This window comes from Ziziphus jujuba, chromosome 10 (assembly GCF_031755915.1).
Source record: "Ziziphus jujuba cultivar Dongzao chromosome 10, ASM3175591v1".
Lineage (NCBI taxonomy): Eukaryota > Viridiplantae > Streptophyta > Magnoliopsida > Rosales > Rhamnaceae > Ziziphus > Ziziphus jujuba.
Window position 1 is genome coordinate 21,587,562 of NC_083388.1, and position 14,918 is coordinate 21,602,479.

General features: G+C 36.3%; 4 protein-coding genes across 5 annotated transcripts; all 4 read right to left on the reverse strand.

The window, feature by feature from the left end:
• On the reverse strand, window positions 1–3,101 carry LOC107411861 (autophagy-related protein 18a). Of its 2 annotated transcripts, XM_048468873.2 has the most exons (5): window positions 1,986–3,101; window positions 1,261–1,468; window positions 1,049–1,175; window positions 149–245; window positions 1–59 (listed from the first exon to the last, which is right to left on the reverse strand). In XM_048468873.2, the coding sequence occupies exons 1-4, from the start codon at window positions 2,895–2,897 to the stop codon at window positions 155–157; spliced, it is 1,338 nt and encodes a 445-aa protein (XP_048324830.2). In that variant the 5' UTR covers window positions 2,898–3,101; the 3' UTR covers window positions 1–59; window positions 149–154. The 2 variants fall into 2 exon arrangements, with proteins under 2 accessions (XP_048324830.2, XP_015875013.3); XM_016019527.4 differs by having other exon boundaries at window positions 1–245.
• Window positions 3,102–4,021: 920 nt separating this feature from the next.
• On the reverse strand, window positions 4,022–4,672 carry LOC107411858 (protein SRC2 homolog). Its single transcript, XM_016019523.3, has 2 exons — window positions 4,184–4,672; window positions 4,022–4,048 (listed from the first exon to the last, which is right to left on the reverse strand). Exons 1-2 carry the CDS (start codon window positions 4,670–4,672, stop codon window positions 4,022–4,024), a joined length of 516 nt encoding a protein of 171 aa, XP_015875009.3.
• Window positions 4,673–6,842: 2,170 nt separating this feature from the next.
• Window positions 6,843–8,138, reverse strand: LOC107411868 (protein SRC2 homolog). The gene has a single exon (XM_016019532.4). It carries the CDS (start codon window positions 7,863–7,865, stop codon window positions 6,984–6,986), a length of 882 nt encoding a protein of 293 aa, XP_015875018.1. The 5' UTR covers window positions 7,866–8,138; the 3' UTR covers window positions 6,843–6,983.
• Window positions 8,139–9,567: 1,429 nt separating this feature from the next.
• On the reverse strand, window positions 9,568–14,590 carry LOC107411883 (PWWP domain-containing protein 1). Its single transcript, XM_048468084.2, has 2 exons — window positions 13,176–14,590; window positions 9,568–12,333 (listed from the first exon to the last, which is right to left on the reverse strand). The coding sequence occupies exons 1-2, from the start codon at window positions 14,332–14,334 to the stop codon at window positions 9,854–9,856; spliced, it is 3,639 nt and encodes a 1,212-aa protein (XP_048324041.2). The 5' UTR covers window positions 14,335–14,590; the 3' UTR covers window positions 9,568–9,853.
• Between the last annotated feature and the right edge of the window lie 328 nt (window positions 14,591–14,918).

Here is a 14,918-nt window from a genome sequence, read left to right on the forward strand (position 1 = left end):
GATTGAACCATATGTGATCATTCTCATTTACTCATATATTTACAACGTACTGCAGTTCCCTACATATCATAAGAAGCACATTATTAACAGGAACCACCACCGAATACAGAAAGCAATATATATATATATATATATATATTATATTTACCATAATCTAGAAAGTTTCTTCCGGTTTCAGAAAATTGTAGTATTCAAGTTGAGTCATCTCTCCGCCATTCGTTGGGTCAAATTGGCATCGATAGAAGCTGCATAGGTAGTCCAATTAACATTTTCACCCAAAAAATAAAAAATAAAATAAAAAAGAGTTGATCAATTAACATAATCACGATAAAGCTCGTCTTGAAAAACTAAATTCTACCAATCCAACAGGAGGGGGAAGAAACATCACTCGTATATTTTAGCCGTAGTACTTACACGTCAGATGCTCACAATGCTATATAGTTCTAACTAGTTATGCTCTTCAAACCTTATCAGAAATCTTGCTATCCCCAAATCCAATTCACCCGGAAAAAAAAAAAAAAATAAAAATAAAATAATTTAATAAAATTTGCTACCCCCAAATTCTAGAACCATTTTGGCCTAGCTATCTTCGGAAGTAATTTTTATTTTATTTTATTTTATTAAAATATGAATTTGTAGAATAAAGAAATGGCTACTAAAAAGAGAAAAGGAGGAGGAGGAGGAGGAGGAGGAGGTGCGGGTGGGGTGTGTTTGGGGTGGAAGGAAAAAGAAGAATCTAAATTGTATACCCAATTTTGATGTATATTCTAAAATAAAGATTGAATATTCGACAGCACATATTCAAGAGGGAAAAAATATATACAAAGAGTTGAAAAAGATGCTGCAGAACAGTCCATCCCACATTATGAATTGATTTATGTAATTGGTAAATATTTAATGAAGTGAGACAAATCATATCGGTAAGTTGTGTAATAATCCATTAACCCACTTAATTTCATGAGCAAAGCAACTTCCCCCTCCCTGATTTGAAAAAAGGAAAAAAAACAAAAAACAGAACAGGGCAAGTAACAGGGTTTTGTCTGTGTACCTGCCATCCATGCCGAGAATCACAATTGTATTCTTCTGATGGCCAAAAGCAACTATGTACTGCAGACCTTCATTCAAATGAAATTGAGCCACTGACCATTCCGAGCTGAAATATCTTGGCAGCACACCTATAAAACAAGAACCCAAAATAAGGCCCAATTAGATGAAAATCAAATTCTATAAACAATGCATGGTAAATGCCATAGCATGTACCTTTCATGAATGAAAGAGAAGGAATGGCAGATGGATTGGAAAGATTGGTTTCAGACGGGCTACGTGATCTTTCATTTGCTAGTGTCCCTGAATCAACATTCAAACTGAAAACATGGACAGTTCCCTTGTCACTTGAGACAGCTAGCCACTGCGCAGCAGAAGAGAAAGCCAGACTGTGTATTTCAGCTCTGTCTGCACCTCTCCTTACCTGCATCGAAAGCCAGACAAATAAGCATATTCTTCTTATCCGGCCAAATATGGCAGATAGATGATGGACATTAACATGTTAAAATTCTCACACAATTTAAATGTATTAAATTTGACCAGTGACACAATCCACTTTCTTACTGCACTTTTTGTTTCTTCATAAGTCATATCAAATTTTAGTTACAATCTCATATTGCATTGAACAAGTTCAGAAGCCCACATAGATATTGCTGACATTAAAATTTTTTGACAAAACATATTAGTTCACTGCATTTCAAATATTACTTATTCTAACTCACTAGCTACATGAATAATAACTCACTATATTACAAATATTTCTTCTCATAAATCAAAATAGCATTGCTACTTAAGTCTCGCATTCACTGTTCTATTAGTCCCCAAATTACCAACGATAATGTAATTTATTAGTAATGCCCAGCTAAATTGATTCACTGAGATAATAACTGGCCTCATGTAATTCAATTATTGCGCATGAACTTGGCAAAAGAAAAAATTACCTCTTGGAGCAAAGAACCATCCAATGTATTGAAAACTCTAACCAAAGTCCCTTTACTACTAGCGGTGGCGAGCAATCGACCATCCTGTGTAAGCGCGAAGCAAGCAATCCTCGAATCATGAGCCATTATGAACTTGGTCCTCTTCGACCCGTAATGCTCGACCCGAACTTGACCCTTTTGCAGTCCAGGGCACACCAGGACCACCGGACCCGATACATGCGAGACCTCACAAAGTCCCTTAGGGTTCGCAATTGTCTCAATCTGATGCAAAAGCTTAAGGTCGGCGAAATTGTAGACAAAGATCTTCTGCACCAAGACAACCACAATTCTGTCCCGCCTGAGCCTAACCCCTTTAACTTCGGACCGAAATGATAGCTCGCCGATGCACCGAGATTGATGGTCGTCCCAGATCATGACCTTGTTAATCGGGTACTGTGGGTCGGGTCCACCTCCAACGAGCGCAAGTATATTGCACCGGAACAACATCTGGACCAATCCAATCCCGCTCCGGTTCCCGAAATCGCGCCTGAAAATCTCACGGAACGGGTCGCAGTTGTAGATGCGGAACCCGATATCGGTGCCCGCGGCGAAGCAACCATGGTCCTGATTGAATGAGAGGTGGAGGAGAGTCGGGATCCGGGTAGGGTTGGGATTGGGAATTGGAGTCGGTAGGGGACTGGAGGTAGGTTTTAGGTTAAGGTTAGGGTTAGGGTTAGGGTTTTGGGGTTGGCCAACGAGGGAGGAGGTAGAGAAGGCGTGGTCAGAATCGGCGACGGAGGAGATGGAATCGGCGTCGCGGGAATCGAGAAAGGTGGAAATAGAATAGGTCTCGTGAGGTTCGACGAAGGAATTGGCTGAGTGGGTTGCGTTCGGGTCGGGCTCGGAGGAGTTGGGATTGAGAATCTGCGCCATGTGAGATGAAATAAGAGAAAAATTAGGGTTTCTGTTTGGCGACTACGGGAATCGAAGAAGAAGAAGAGGAAGAAGAGGACATGGGAGGAAATATTTGGTATAGTAGAACACAGAGAGAGAGAGAGAGAGAGAGTTTGAACGGTGGTGATGATAATAGACGGTAACGGTTGAGTATGAGTCCCACTTTTTTCTTTTTTCTTTTTTTTTTTCTTTTTGAATTTATCGTAGTTTGCCAAATAATAGTACAACGAACACCATGTTATACTTCGTTTGCACAGGGTGTGCAAGCTCTTTTTCGTACTTACAATCTTGGATTTTATTTATTTATTTTTTTTTTGCCGAAAGCATTTTATATTTTATTTTAATTACAAACTTTTTGAATTTTTTTATTAGAAAATAAAAAATAATAATAATAAATTTACTTCACAAGTACGAAAACGTTTTTATTTTTATAATTATTATTATTTTTATAAGGAAGCTTCATTAATTTGTGATTGACGGGACAAAAGCCAATCAAATTTCAGAAAATAAATTCAGACTTTTTTTTTTTTTTTATATATAAAATCCACCCAACTTGAACTTTGAGTGATATGAAATTAATTTTGGTGGAGCATGATGATCATATAGCAGACATATTTGACTGCAAATTTAATGTCATATATACAGATTTACATTTTTCAAATTTTCTTTTTTCTTTTTTTTTGTTGGGTACTAATTGTTTTCCATTATTTTCTCTCTAAGAAGGGAAAAGATATGTAGGTTGCGTTGCGTTAATTGCATGTGAATAAAGAGGACTAAGTATCTTGGTGGTTTATATTTCTTGTAACACAAGTCCCAAAATTATTTTATATAAATATATGTATATATATATATATGCTGAATTGCTTCAAAGGGAACTTTATATTAACATCACTTTTTGAATCATTTTGCTTTCATAATATATAAATATTATGATTAATCTACTTCCAGAAGAAACATGGAACTTTCAATTCCAAAAATATAATATATGGGACCCCAAGAGTTGTGATTCTAAAACCTAAACTATGAGGCACAAGAAAACCAATTAGCTTATTGGTGGGGAAGGAAAATTTTGTAACACAATGTCACTGATTCTATAAAAGGGATTATCGGACAAGATTCCAAAGCCCATTCTACCAAGAAATTAAAAACGAGTACATATGGAATAACAGAATAAAGAAAAAGCAAAAAAAAAATCATAGTGTTCAAAAAAAAAATTCCAATGAATTACAATATGGTGCAGATGGCAAAACATTATAACCGGTTACCATCTCAGAACTAGGAGGAGGACTTGTCAGATTAACATTCTCAATCACAGCTTTTGATGTTGATAATGATGATGATCTTTTCGTATCACTAAACTTATACGAAAAATGCAAACGACCTTTTGGCTTTCCAGAGGGTGTGTGAACCTGATAACCAAAATATGAATTATGATCATTGTGCAGGAAAAGTTGTTTAATTGGAACATAAACTTCTCCAACATCTTTATCCCTGCAAAGTGTTCGGATGCTTCGGAGCCGAATCATGAGCATCAAACAGTTTTCTTGCAGCATTGATTCTTCTATGTAAAACCTCATTGGATAATCCCATCTTTGAAAACTTCCAGCAAATTTTCCCACCGGAGTTTTCTGGGTTGTACGTGAACTTCCCACAATTGAGACCGTGGCATAGATTTTCTGCCTTTTGAAGAACAAGTTTTTGACTTGGAATCCTTCCAAACATGTAACGTTGATATCCAAAGAACGATACTCCATGGTATTACTATGTGAAAAACAAACAGGCAGCGCTGGTAAAAAAAAAAAAAAAAAAGATTGAGATCTTTAATTTTTATAGCTAAGGAATCTATGATGCATGAATTTGCGTTTATGGCAGCACGCAGATCCAGATGATAAATTAATGATTGAATAATATATAAGGTTTTAGGAGTCGTAAATTAATGATGTGTTACTTAGTAATTTGAAATAGGGAATTTTAGGATTAGGATTAAAAGTGAATTGGTTTGTTTTAAAATTCCAGCAGGATTAAACTACTTATCTTGATAGGTTTCTATTTTACTTATCGTTTATCCCAGTTTCAATAACATAATCATAAACAATAATGCAAACTATTTATGATAATAATAATAATAATAATAAAATAAAAAGGTACATTAACTTTGGTTTTCTATTTAAGCTATTAAAAAAAAAAAAGGAAAAAAAAGCTACTTTAAACATGTTTGGTTACAGTAAAATTATGTTTTTTCTTTTTTAATCACAAAAAAAGTATAATTTTTTTTTCTTTTTGTAGTGTAACGCAAAATGGCATCTATAGTCTATAAAATTTTATATATAATATCTATTAATATTCACTTAATAAAAGGGAAAAAACTGTCAATTGATGTCATATATATACGGTTATATCCACGTTTGCTTACAAAATTGAAAAAATAATAGTTCTATATTTTATCCAAAATTATCTATAACGTGAATTTTATAAGCATGAAGAATAGTATTATGAAGTTAAAGAAAATTTGTAATAATACGTGAATATATTAACAATGAAAAAATACATAGAAATAATTTGGTTTCATTAACTTTTGAAAATAATTACTTAAATAAAAAAAAGAAATTATTTTTATTTGTAGTGATGTTTGAGAAGAAAAATGAAAGGTACGTATAATAACTAATAATAAGGATTAATTAGTTTTAAATAATATATATATATATATATATATAATGTGATAAATAAAAGGTAATAACATAAAAACAAGCGTTATTATAATTTTCTTTAATTTTTTTGGCACATTTTTTTTTATTTTAATTTAAGCAAAAGAAGTTACTATTATATTAAAATATATATATATATATATACAGGCACAACCTATTTATTTTATTATTGTTATTATTATTATTGTTGTTGTTAAACTTTTTAACATAAATAAAATATTAAAAACAAAGAAAGTATTTTTGTAATTGAAAAAATAAAAAACATTTATATAAAACTGGGAAGAGGGAAGGCTGTTGGTGTAATTTTTCTTTTAAGCAAAAATAAATAAATAAAAATTTACTTAAACATTTTTAATATTTTGAGTTGAAAGTGAAATATGTGTCTGAGTCTATTTACTCTATCCTTTGTCAACGCTTAAATACTAGTTTGATTACTAGTTTACAGTGAATCGGCATATTTTTTTTTTATCTACTATAAAAATATTTTTTTATTGTTTTTTAAATTTTATTTTTTTAATATAGATTTTGAAAATTAATAATCAAATAACATATTTTTGTTTTGAAAACAAATATTCATTTTCAAAAATAAAAAACAGTTTTTAAAATAGGTAATTAAACAGGCTTTTTAATTTTCCATTCCATTTGAAATAAAAAAATTGGTTTTCCAGGATCGAATAATAATAGGGTAATTAATTTATTTTTACATAATAGAATAATAATTTATTTATTGATACTGTAGTTGGCTAGCTTTGTAAATGGCGATCATATTACCATAAAATATATATAGTCTTTACAGCTTTATCGATGTCAACTAACCGGCCATAAATAGTCAAGCTCAAGCATCATAAATGAAAAAAAATAAAAATAAAAAAGGATCAAGCATCATATAGAATTCCTCTAAAAGCTTGTCATGTATAACGTCGGCTCTGGATGGGTCTTGGTCAATATTTTTCGTAATCTTCGCGGAGAAAAATATTCAAGTGCAATTGACAAAAGTTGTGGCAAAAAGAATAATAATAAAATAAGAGTGCAATTGCCAAAAGATCATCAACAATGGTTTGGATTCAAAACACCATTACATCAATACAAAACCATTAAAGGTTGTGTTTTGTTATATTCCTTTCAGGAAATATGTAAAAAAAATAAAATTAGATGGCATATGGCTTTTGGACATTGCTTTGATGCTGCAACATACCAAATATTACAATACCAGGAGAAATAATAATAATAATAATAGACAAGAAAATTTATTCAATATTGTTTATGAGGAACCCAACCCCATCGTCCTCCATTTACATAAACGCCAAAAAAAGGTTGCAAAAAAAGAAAAAAGAAAAAAAATTTGAAGAGCACATCATGATCAATCATAATAGATATCAACTGCATCATCCATCATATCACCAATCAACAATCCTCCGAGCAAACCAGCACCAATTCCTAAGGCCATTTTACCACCACCACCACCACCACTCGACGACGATTGCGGAGGCCCGTATCCATATCCAGCCTGCGGTGGGTACTGGGGATACCCATAACCCGCAGCACCACCAGGAGGTGGGTAACCATACCCTGGTTGCGGCGGTGGCGGTGCGTATCCACCTGGCGGGGGATAAGCATACGGTCCACCTGGAGGTGGGTATCCACCGGGAGGTGGGTAAGCCTGGTAACCGGCCGGAGCATGAGCACCGTTGGGAGGTGGGTATCCATAGGTAGGCCCGGCGGCTTGCCCGCCGGGTGGGTAAGCCATAACTGGGTTGTCCATCTTCTTCTGAGCATGTGCAAAGTGGGCCTGGGCCGGAGCAGGAGCCGGAGCGGTGAACTTTTCGCCGAACTTGTAAGAGAAATTCAAAGTGCCCTTCATCTTCCCGCCGGCTGTTCGAACGCTGTAGCTGACGTGCCTCTCGGATTTCTCGGTTTCCTTGTTGTCGAGCAATTCTTTGATGGGCACGACGACCTTCCCGATCTCTTTGTCGCCAATGTTGCGTTCGGAGATGATCTTGATCTTGAGATCGAGCTGGTTGTGTTGGGCCGCTGATTCTGAGATGGTGAATTTCATTGGGAAATCCCATTTGGGATTGGACCCGCAATCTCTGTGGATGGGCGTTTTCTGCTTGTTGGATTTGGTGTTAGAATCGTCGCCGGAGATTTTAACGACGGCGTACACGTCCATCTTGGAGAAAAGATTGACATCCTTCAAATCGGTGGCCGACACGAGTGTTATATCCAAAACTCTGCACTCCATTTGCTGTAAAAAAAGAACACAAAAAGCTTTCTTGGAGAATGAATATGGACAATGAAGAAGTGGGGGGTTGGGTAATTTATATAGAGGAGGAAAAGAGGGAAAGAAGTTTCGTCGGAGGTTTGAAAACCGATCGACTTAAGGAAGAGGAGGGGATTATGAAATTTATAATGGGCTTCTTCTTGACCTTTCTGGTATTTCCTCAACCCCCCCAGAATAGATCCTCTTCCTCCTTGTGCGAGTATATCCTCTCTTTGTGTCCTTTACGCGTTTTTATATTCTCGTAAACATGCAAGACATGCCATATCCTATTCTTTCTTTTTTCTATATTTGTTCTACCAAAATAGGATAAATATAAATATATATATACTTTTTTTTTCTTTTTTTTTTGCAATTATGCAAAAATAATAATAATAATAATAATTAACTTGGCAAATTTCCTAACATTTCCGCATATACCGAGTCTTATATTAGCTTGTTTATTTTTAATATATTAAAAAAAAAATTCATATTCTTTATTTGTTTTCTTAATTTTTGTTTATGGATATTTCGGACTTCATTTTTGTGGAACTGAAAGTTTATGTGGCAGTTTTACCGATGCGAAGTGGATTATTTACGTTTTTACTATCTTAAATTAACAACAATAAATATAGTCAATGAAAGAGCGTTATATTTCTATACATTTTCTTGAAGCAAATTTTTTTTTTTTTTTTTTTTAATGGGATTCTATAATCATGAGATAAGACGTGTGTAAGGCGCTTAGGTAGGTACCACATAACTTTAAGGAGAAGGAATAAAAGCGATTCTCCAACACCAACATTAACAAATCGACGGTGCATAATAAACGTACGTGTGCTTACGTAATCGCATAAAGCAAAGACAATCATCCTAATCAAATTATTCTCCCTTTTAGGTTTATCTTTCACAATCTTAACAAGATTTTTAACCTTATATTTCTAAAAAAAAATTTTCTTTTCTTTTTTTCAAAAAAGAAGAACTACATTTTTATTAATCTTTAATCTTGAGATGGAGGGATATTATCTGTGACCTAAGAAGATGCAATGCTATTTATTACCTTTGTTTAAGAAACTTACAAGATTGACCAAACTTTCAAGCGAAAAACAAGAATTGACCAAACTTAGCATATATATTAATAATTAAGCATTTTTAGTTCTTCTTCTTGCTTCCCCCCCCTCTGCTTCTTCTTCTTATTTTAGAAAGTACTCAACGCCATTGTGAACTCAAATCAAAACACAATGCTTTTTGGTAACGAAGTGTTTTTGTTTCTCTAGCAATGACCAGTTACTTCATAAAGGGGCCTCTCTCTCCAAGAGGCGAGCCCATTAGCCATGGTAGGCTCAGCTACAAGCCCCAAGTGGCACCTAAGGGCCAGTGAATGAAAAGCAAACTTAGAAATTGCAGATATCAAATTCAACGACTAATTCCCACAACAAAAAATAAAAAAATTTAACACAAAATGATAAATAAAAATCGACGATTGACGCCTAAAAACCGCCAAGCTCAAAACATAGAATTGAGTGAGCTTTGACAGAAAAAATTTCAAAAAAAAAAAAAAAAGAAGTGAGCATGCGTAAACTGGCCCACACAATAAAGATAAACAATAAACTAGGGAAAGAGGGGAAAAAGAATTAAAAAAATCAAACAGCAAATAATAAAAGAAAAAAGAAAAAAAAAAAAAAAAAAAGGCACATCCAAATATGACACTATATTAGAAGAGTACATTTGAAGTATCAAATCCCACTTTTAAACATCAACAACTTCCAACATTGAGCCTAAAACTATCCTTAAAATTGGCCTCTATCTCGAACAATTATTCTCCACAACGTCCATTTTTTTATGTTTTTCTCTTTACAAATCTCTGGGACTGAGACTGGGAGGTCGTTCTTGCAGCTTATGAAGCTAGAATATTGGTTCCGACCCTTTGGTTTTCGCTATTTTTTTGCCAAAAGTTCAAATTTTTGTGTTTTTAATCAAAGAGGGTGATAAGGCACGTAGCCCAGCAAGCCAGTGACGTTGGTTACAACATCGTTGCACCTCGTCAAGAGGCTTAGCATCTGGTGGGAAATATCAACGGTGGGTGGTGCACTTGGTGGAGTAGTGTTCAGATTGTGAGTATTTCTGGGTGCCATTTCAGAATGATGCGAATTATTAACTGGGGCTTTTGCAAATTGAGGAGGGAGTTGAAGAATAGGCGATGGAGATGGAGAAATGACCTTTTGAAAGTTCCTACTATTAAAATCCATTGCAACAGAAGTAGTAGTAGTAGTAGTAGAAGAAGAAGAAGAAGAAGGTGCACCGCCATCTGCAAAACTAGCAATGTTGTTGTTGTTGTTGTTGTTGTTGTTGAAGTTAGTTCTATTACCAGTCATCAATTGCTCACTCCTACTATCTTCCCCACCCAACATGAATTTTACACGTGGGGTCCCCTTGCCATTACCACCACAAACACCACCCGTTACCTGTACTGATTCCTCGCCAGATGACTTCTTCAAACAGGATTTAAGATGGGTAGCAGGCTGTGGAAGAGGCTGCTGCATGAGCCCTGATGCTGGTCGGGATATGACTGCAGGATCCTTAACCCTTGTCTCCATGGGATTGTCATCTCCATGTCCCTTCCCAGATTCTGGTACTTCTGGTCCTGGAACTTCCACTTCCCGCAGATAGCACCTCACACTGAAGTTGCCAAATAACGAATTGTTTCCTACAGCATATTTGTATGCTGCTTGAGCATCAGACTTGTAGAGGAATACAACTCGGCACGTTGAAGACTTCCAAAATACACGTAGACCGGATTGATCCATAGGCCCAAAACGAGCAAACCTCGCTTTCAGCTCTGCTGGAGATGGAAGAGAAATTTGAGGAGGGAATTTCACCACCAGCGTAGTGGGTTGAACTACCCTAGCAGAAGGCTCCCCTTTCTTAGCAGAATCTGGCTTGATTGATTTCCGGAGTAGTGGTACTGCTGACTCTTTTCCCTCTCCACGCTGCACTTCTGAAGTTTTCTGGCTAGCTTTCTTTTCCGCAGCCAAAGTTTTTATATCACTAATTTTTTTGGACCTCTTTGCTGCAATCTCTTCCTGCCGATCAGATGGAGCCCGTTTCCGCCCAGCAATAGTTGGATCATCAGATCTGGAAAGGGGTTTTGCAGGTTTTGATGAAGGCAGATCTCTAACATGCTCGGTGGAATTATTTTCAGAGAGTCCGCCTACAGAAGATTTAGAGGGACGGATTTCAACAGATTCAGACTCAGATGGCGGTGACAGAACCAAGCTTTTCTGATAAACAAGAGACCGAAATCGTAAAAAGAACTGTCGTACAACTATGGGACAGTTTCTTTCCACACCATAAAAAGGATCAAGTGCAAGGGCATGCAAATCATTCAAGAGTTTCGGTAGTTCAAGCTCAACATTTCCCATACCAACCAATGACGATGTTGCAACATTATCAGAAATGGTATTACCGGAAGCAGCATTTTTATTATGGTGTTCAACTCTAAAATCTTCTCTAGGAGACAAACCAATCTGGGTAGCTTTTCCTACTAATTTTCCCACTGAAGGACCGACTTTTTTGGTAGGCAAATGCTTTTGTGGATCTCTGAAGCTTGTCTCAGAACCTAACTGTTTCTTCTTTTTCTTCATCTTTTTCTCCTCCGTCGTAGATTTCCCAGATCTCAATTCCTCAACAGGGCGTTTAAGAACTTTTGCCTTCACTCCACCAACACTGCTCATTCCACTAGAACGCTTTGCATCGTTTGGAGAAGGTCCTTGATCACTATGAACATCCTGAACAGGCTCCTGTTCCACTGTTTTTGGAAAACTCACCTGAGATTCTTGAGTTTCCTCACGATTACTCTCAACCAAATTTTCACGATCCCTCTTTAAAGATTGAGATGCACCATCTATTGCACATGGCAATGTCCTCTCCCCTGACAAATCAGGGCCGCCAGTGCTTGTAGAAACCACACCTCCATCTGATACAGGTGTTGATTCCTCCTCTTTTACTTCCTGTAGAGCATCCTTCCTCATATCAAAAGATTGTTTTGAATCTATATTAACACCAAGGGTCGCAACAGAACTGCTAGCTGATGCCTGATCCATAATTACAGCATCTTTGCCCGATATATCTGAAACTGATGCCAAACTGCTCATGCTGGTAATTCCACTTTGTTCATCCTTTGCTGGTACCAAAGACTTCAAAGAGACAGTTGGAGCCCTCTTCTGCAACACAAAATCACCATCTTTAACTGATATTGTACCCTCCATATATCCTGATGGGACCGAGGAACTTGCTTGCCCCAGGATAATTTGATGGGTAGTTGCATTACTGTTTTCATCTCTCCGCTTGAAAAGATACCTGTCTTTTTTGGAACTTTCCTTAATTTTCATAGGTTTACTTGCACTCATCCCACCACCCAAAGTTTCAGCAATCACCAGAGGACCACTCAAAGGAGCTGACAAAGCAGACAAACACATAAGAACCAAGTAGTCGCATGCACTTGTTAAACAGATTTATCTCAAAATACATAAAAGGAAAATCACTTAATCCTGTTATTGTAGAGACATAATCAATAACACGAGAGATAATTTCAGATGACAGTCACCTAATTTCTAATGTTAGAAACTTAAATTAATACACTGGGAGGTACAAGTAATGTCTTGGTGCAACCCATTTTGGGAAAATTTAAACCTTTTTATGGTTGTTAAATTTGTATAGCGCAATCAGTAAAGACAAAAATCCATAGAGATAGTTAATATAATATATATATATATATATACACTAACTTTTAGGATATAAATATGGTAAAAATATCATAGAACCTAAAGTGAAAGACCACTTAGAATTTACGACAAAGACCTTGAAGAATGAAGTTTAAGGTAAGCTGTTTTCCAAAATTAAATCAAAATCATGTTTATCCTTCATTTTTTTTTTTTATCCACATTTCATCCGCTCTAATGGAAGGCGATGCAATACGCCAATACATTGAAATCAATTATTAAGGATCAGAATTCATACAATAACACCATAAACCGCATAAACGTTAAACTATCAATCCGAACAAGCAATAATTCCTTTACAATTTTCCAAGCAATACATGGATTCTATTCTACTAGTTTTAAGTCGTCAAAATGCAATTCCTAGTTAAAACTGTATGGATGTTCATATTGATATTCTCCAGATAATGAATGTCCAAACAATTTTCAATTAAAAACTGTCTACAGCACTGGGATACAAGACGTGGTTGAATGAACTTCAACACAATCCCAGTAGTGACAAAAACATGTAAATTAATACCTCTAGGTGGTGCTCTAACCAGTTGATCCATTGAATTAACTTGTTCACGAGATTGACGACCTGAATGCACACCAAATGCCTGAGCATAAGTCTCATCAAACTCTTCAAACGCTGCCTTACGCAGAGCAAAAACTGTGGCCCTATCCTTGACAAAACTAAGGTTTTTCGGATCGCCACCGAATGGCAATACCGCCATCTGCTTAATGAAAGCCAAGGTTTCACTGGGCTTAAAACTATCTCTAGCCTTGCTAATCTGACTAGCAGAATAAACTGCATATGGCTCATAATCAGGCACATCAACAGCAAAGTAACCTTGAACGTTCGTCATGCGAAAATTATAAGGATTCCTACATTTACAAGACAAACCAACAGCACACCTCCTACTTGCTTCATCAACTGCCTCTTCCACAGCCTTCACAAAATTCCTGGAAGTTGTCTGCCGCGATTTTTCGGAATAATTAGGATCAAATGGAATAAGCTCAGCAGGGTCAAACCAACCATAGCTGCTATCACCAAAGAAAGCCACCAAAATATGACCTTCCCTCCTTGTACGACGCACTTGGGAAGTCGCAAAAGCCTCGTTGAATATATGTCCTGGCCACCATGGATGAGATTTAACCTTTCCCCACACCAAATCACCGATTTCGAACCCGAAGCTCAGTGCTCTAGATGTTCCCGTTTGCCCGCTCTTCTCATTAGCCACATAGTCATCAAATTCGGACAACAAAGAATTGTACTGAGAACCATTACCCTTTTCATGCTCTTTTCGATCCTTTCCAGTCTCAAACCGATGGCTATGACCCTCGATTTCTTCATTCTTAGCATTGAGTCTATCGGCGCTCGATTTTTCTAGCTTAACCTCGGTACTCTTTGATTCAACTTCCTTATCCACTTCTCCACCATCACTTAACCTAGCCTCCTCCTCCTCCTCTTCTTTTATGCTTTCCGGTTTCACAGACCCAACCTCACTATACGGAGCTTCAGAATCGAGCTCCATTGGAGAAACCCTACCTTCATCAGATATTCTCAAATTCGAATACCTCTCGTCGTTAGAACCATCAAGGCCTCCTTCCGAGACCTTAGCTTTCGCATCTACAGAGTCTTCAATGGCATCCGATTTTCCATCGACTTCGCAATTGTTGTTCATTACAGAGATCATGGAAATGAGGTATATCCACTAAAAATCTTGCGAAACCCTAGAGAAATGGAGCTCTGGGGCCCGAGCGTTGAGGCATACCTTTTTTACCGTCTTATAGAAAAGGACTAATAAATAAAGATATTTTCGGGAGAAACAGCAACAAACTCTGTAATTTTTCGAGCGACGTAGTTAAAACCCTAGCGATAAAGAGAGAAAGGAAAGGGTGTGTTTGGAGAGCAAGAAAAATCTGCGGATTAATTATTTCTGGGTTTCGAGGTTAGAAAATGGATTTTCTTTCCCTAAGACAAACAGCTAAGTGCTAAGGAACACCGTTAGAAGCCACTTAGATGTTGCCACGTCAATTGAAGACAGTTTCTTTTTCTTTCATTTTGGTGAAAAATACTTTAGTGGTTTTTATCAAGATTTTTGCATATGTATATTTTATCTGCCGTTGGATGTTAACGTTCACACCAATTTAACCTATCGATTTTTCAGAAATCAAATAATATTATTAAAAAAAATGTCGACATGTGGATGGATACGAATCGTGTATTTAGAAATGAAATTTTAATTCATGTCCAACTAGTTATATATCAATTATTAAC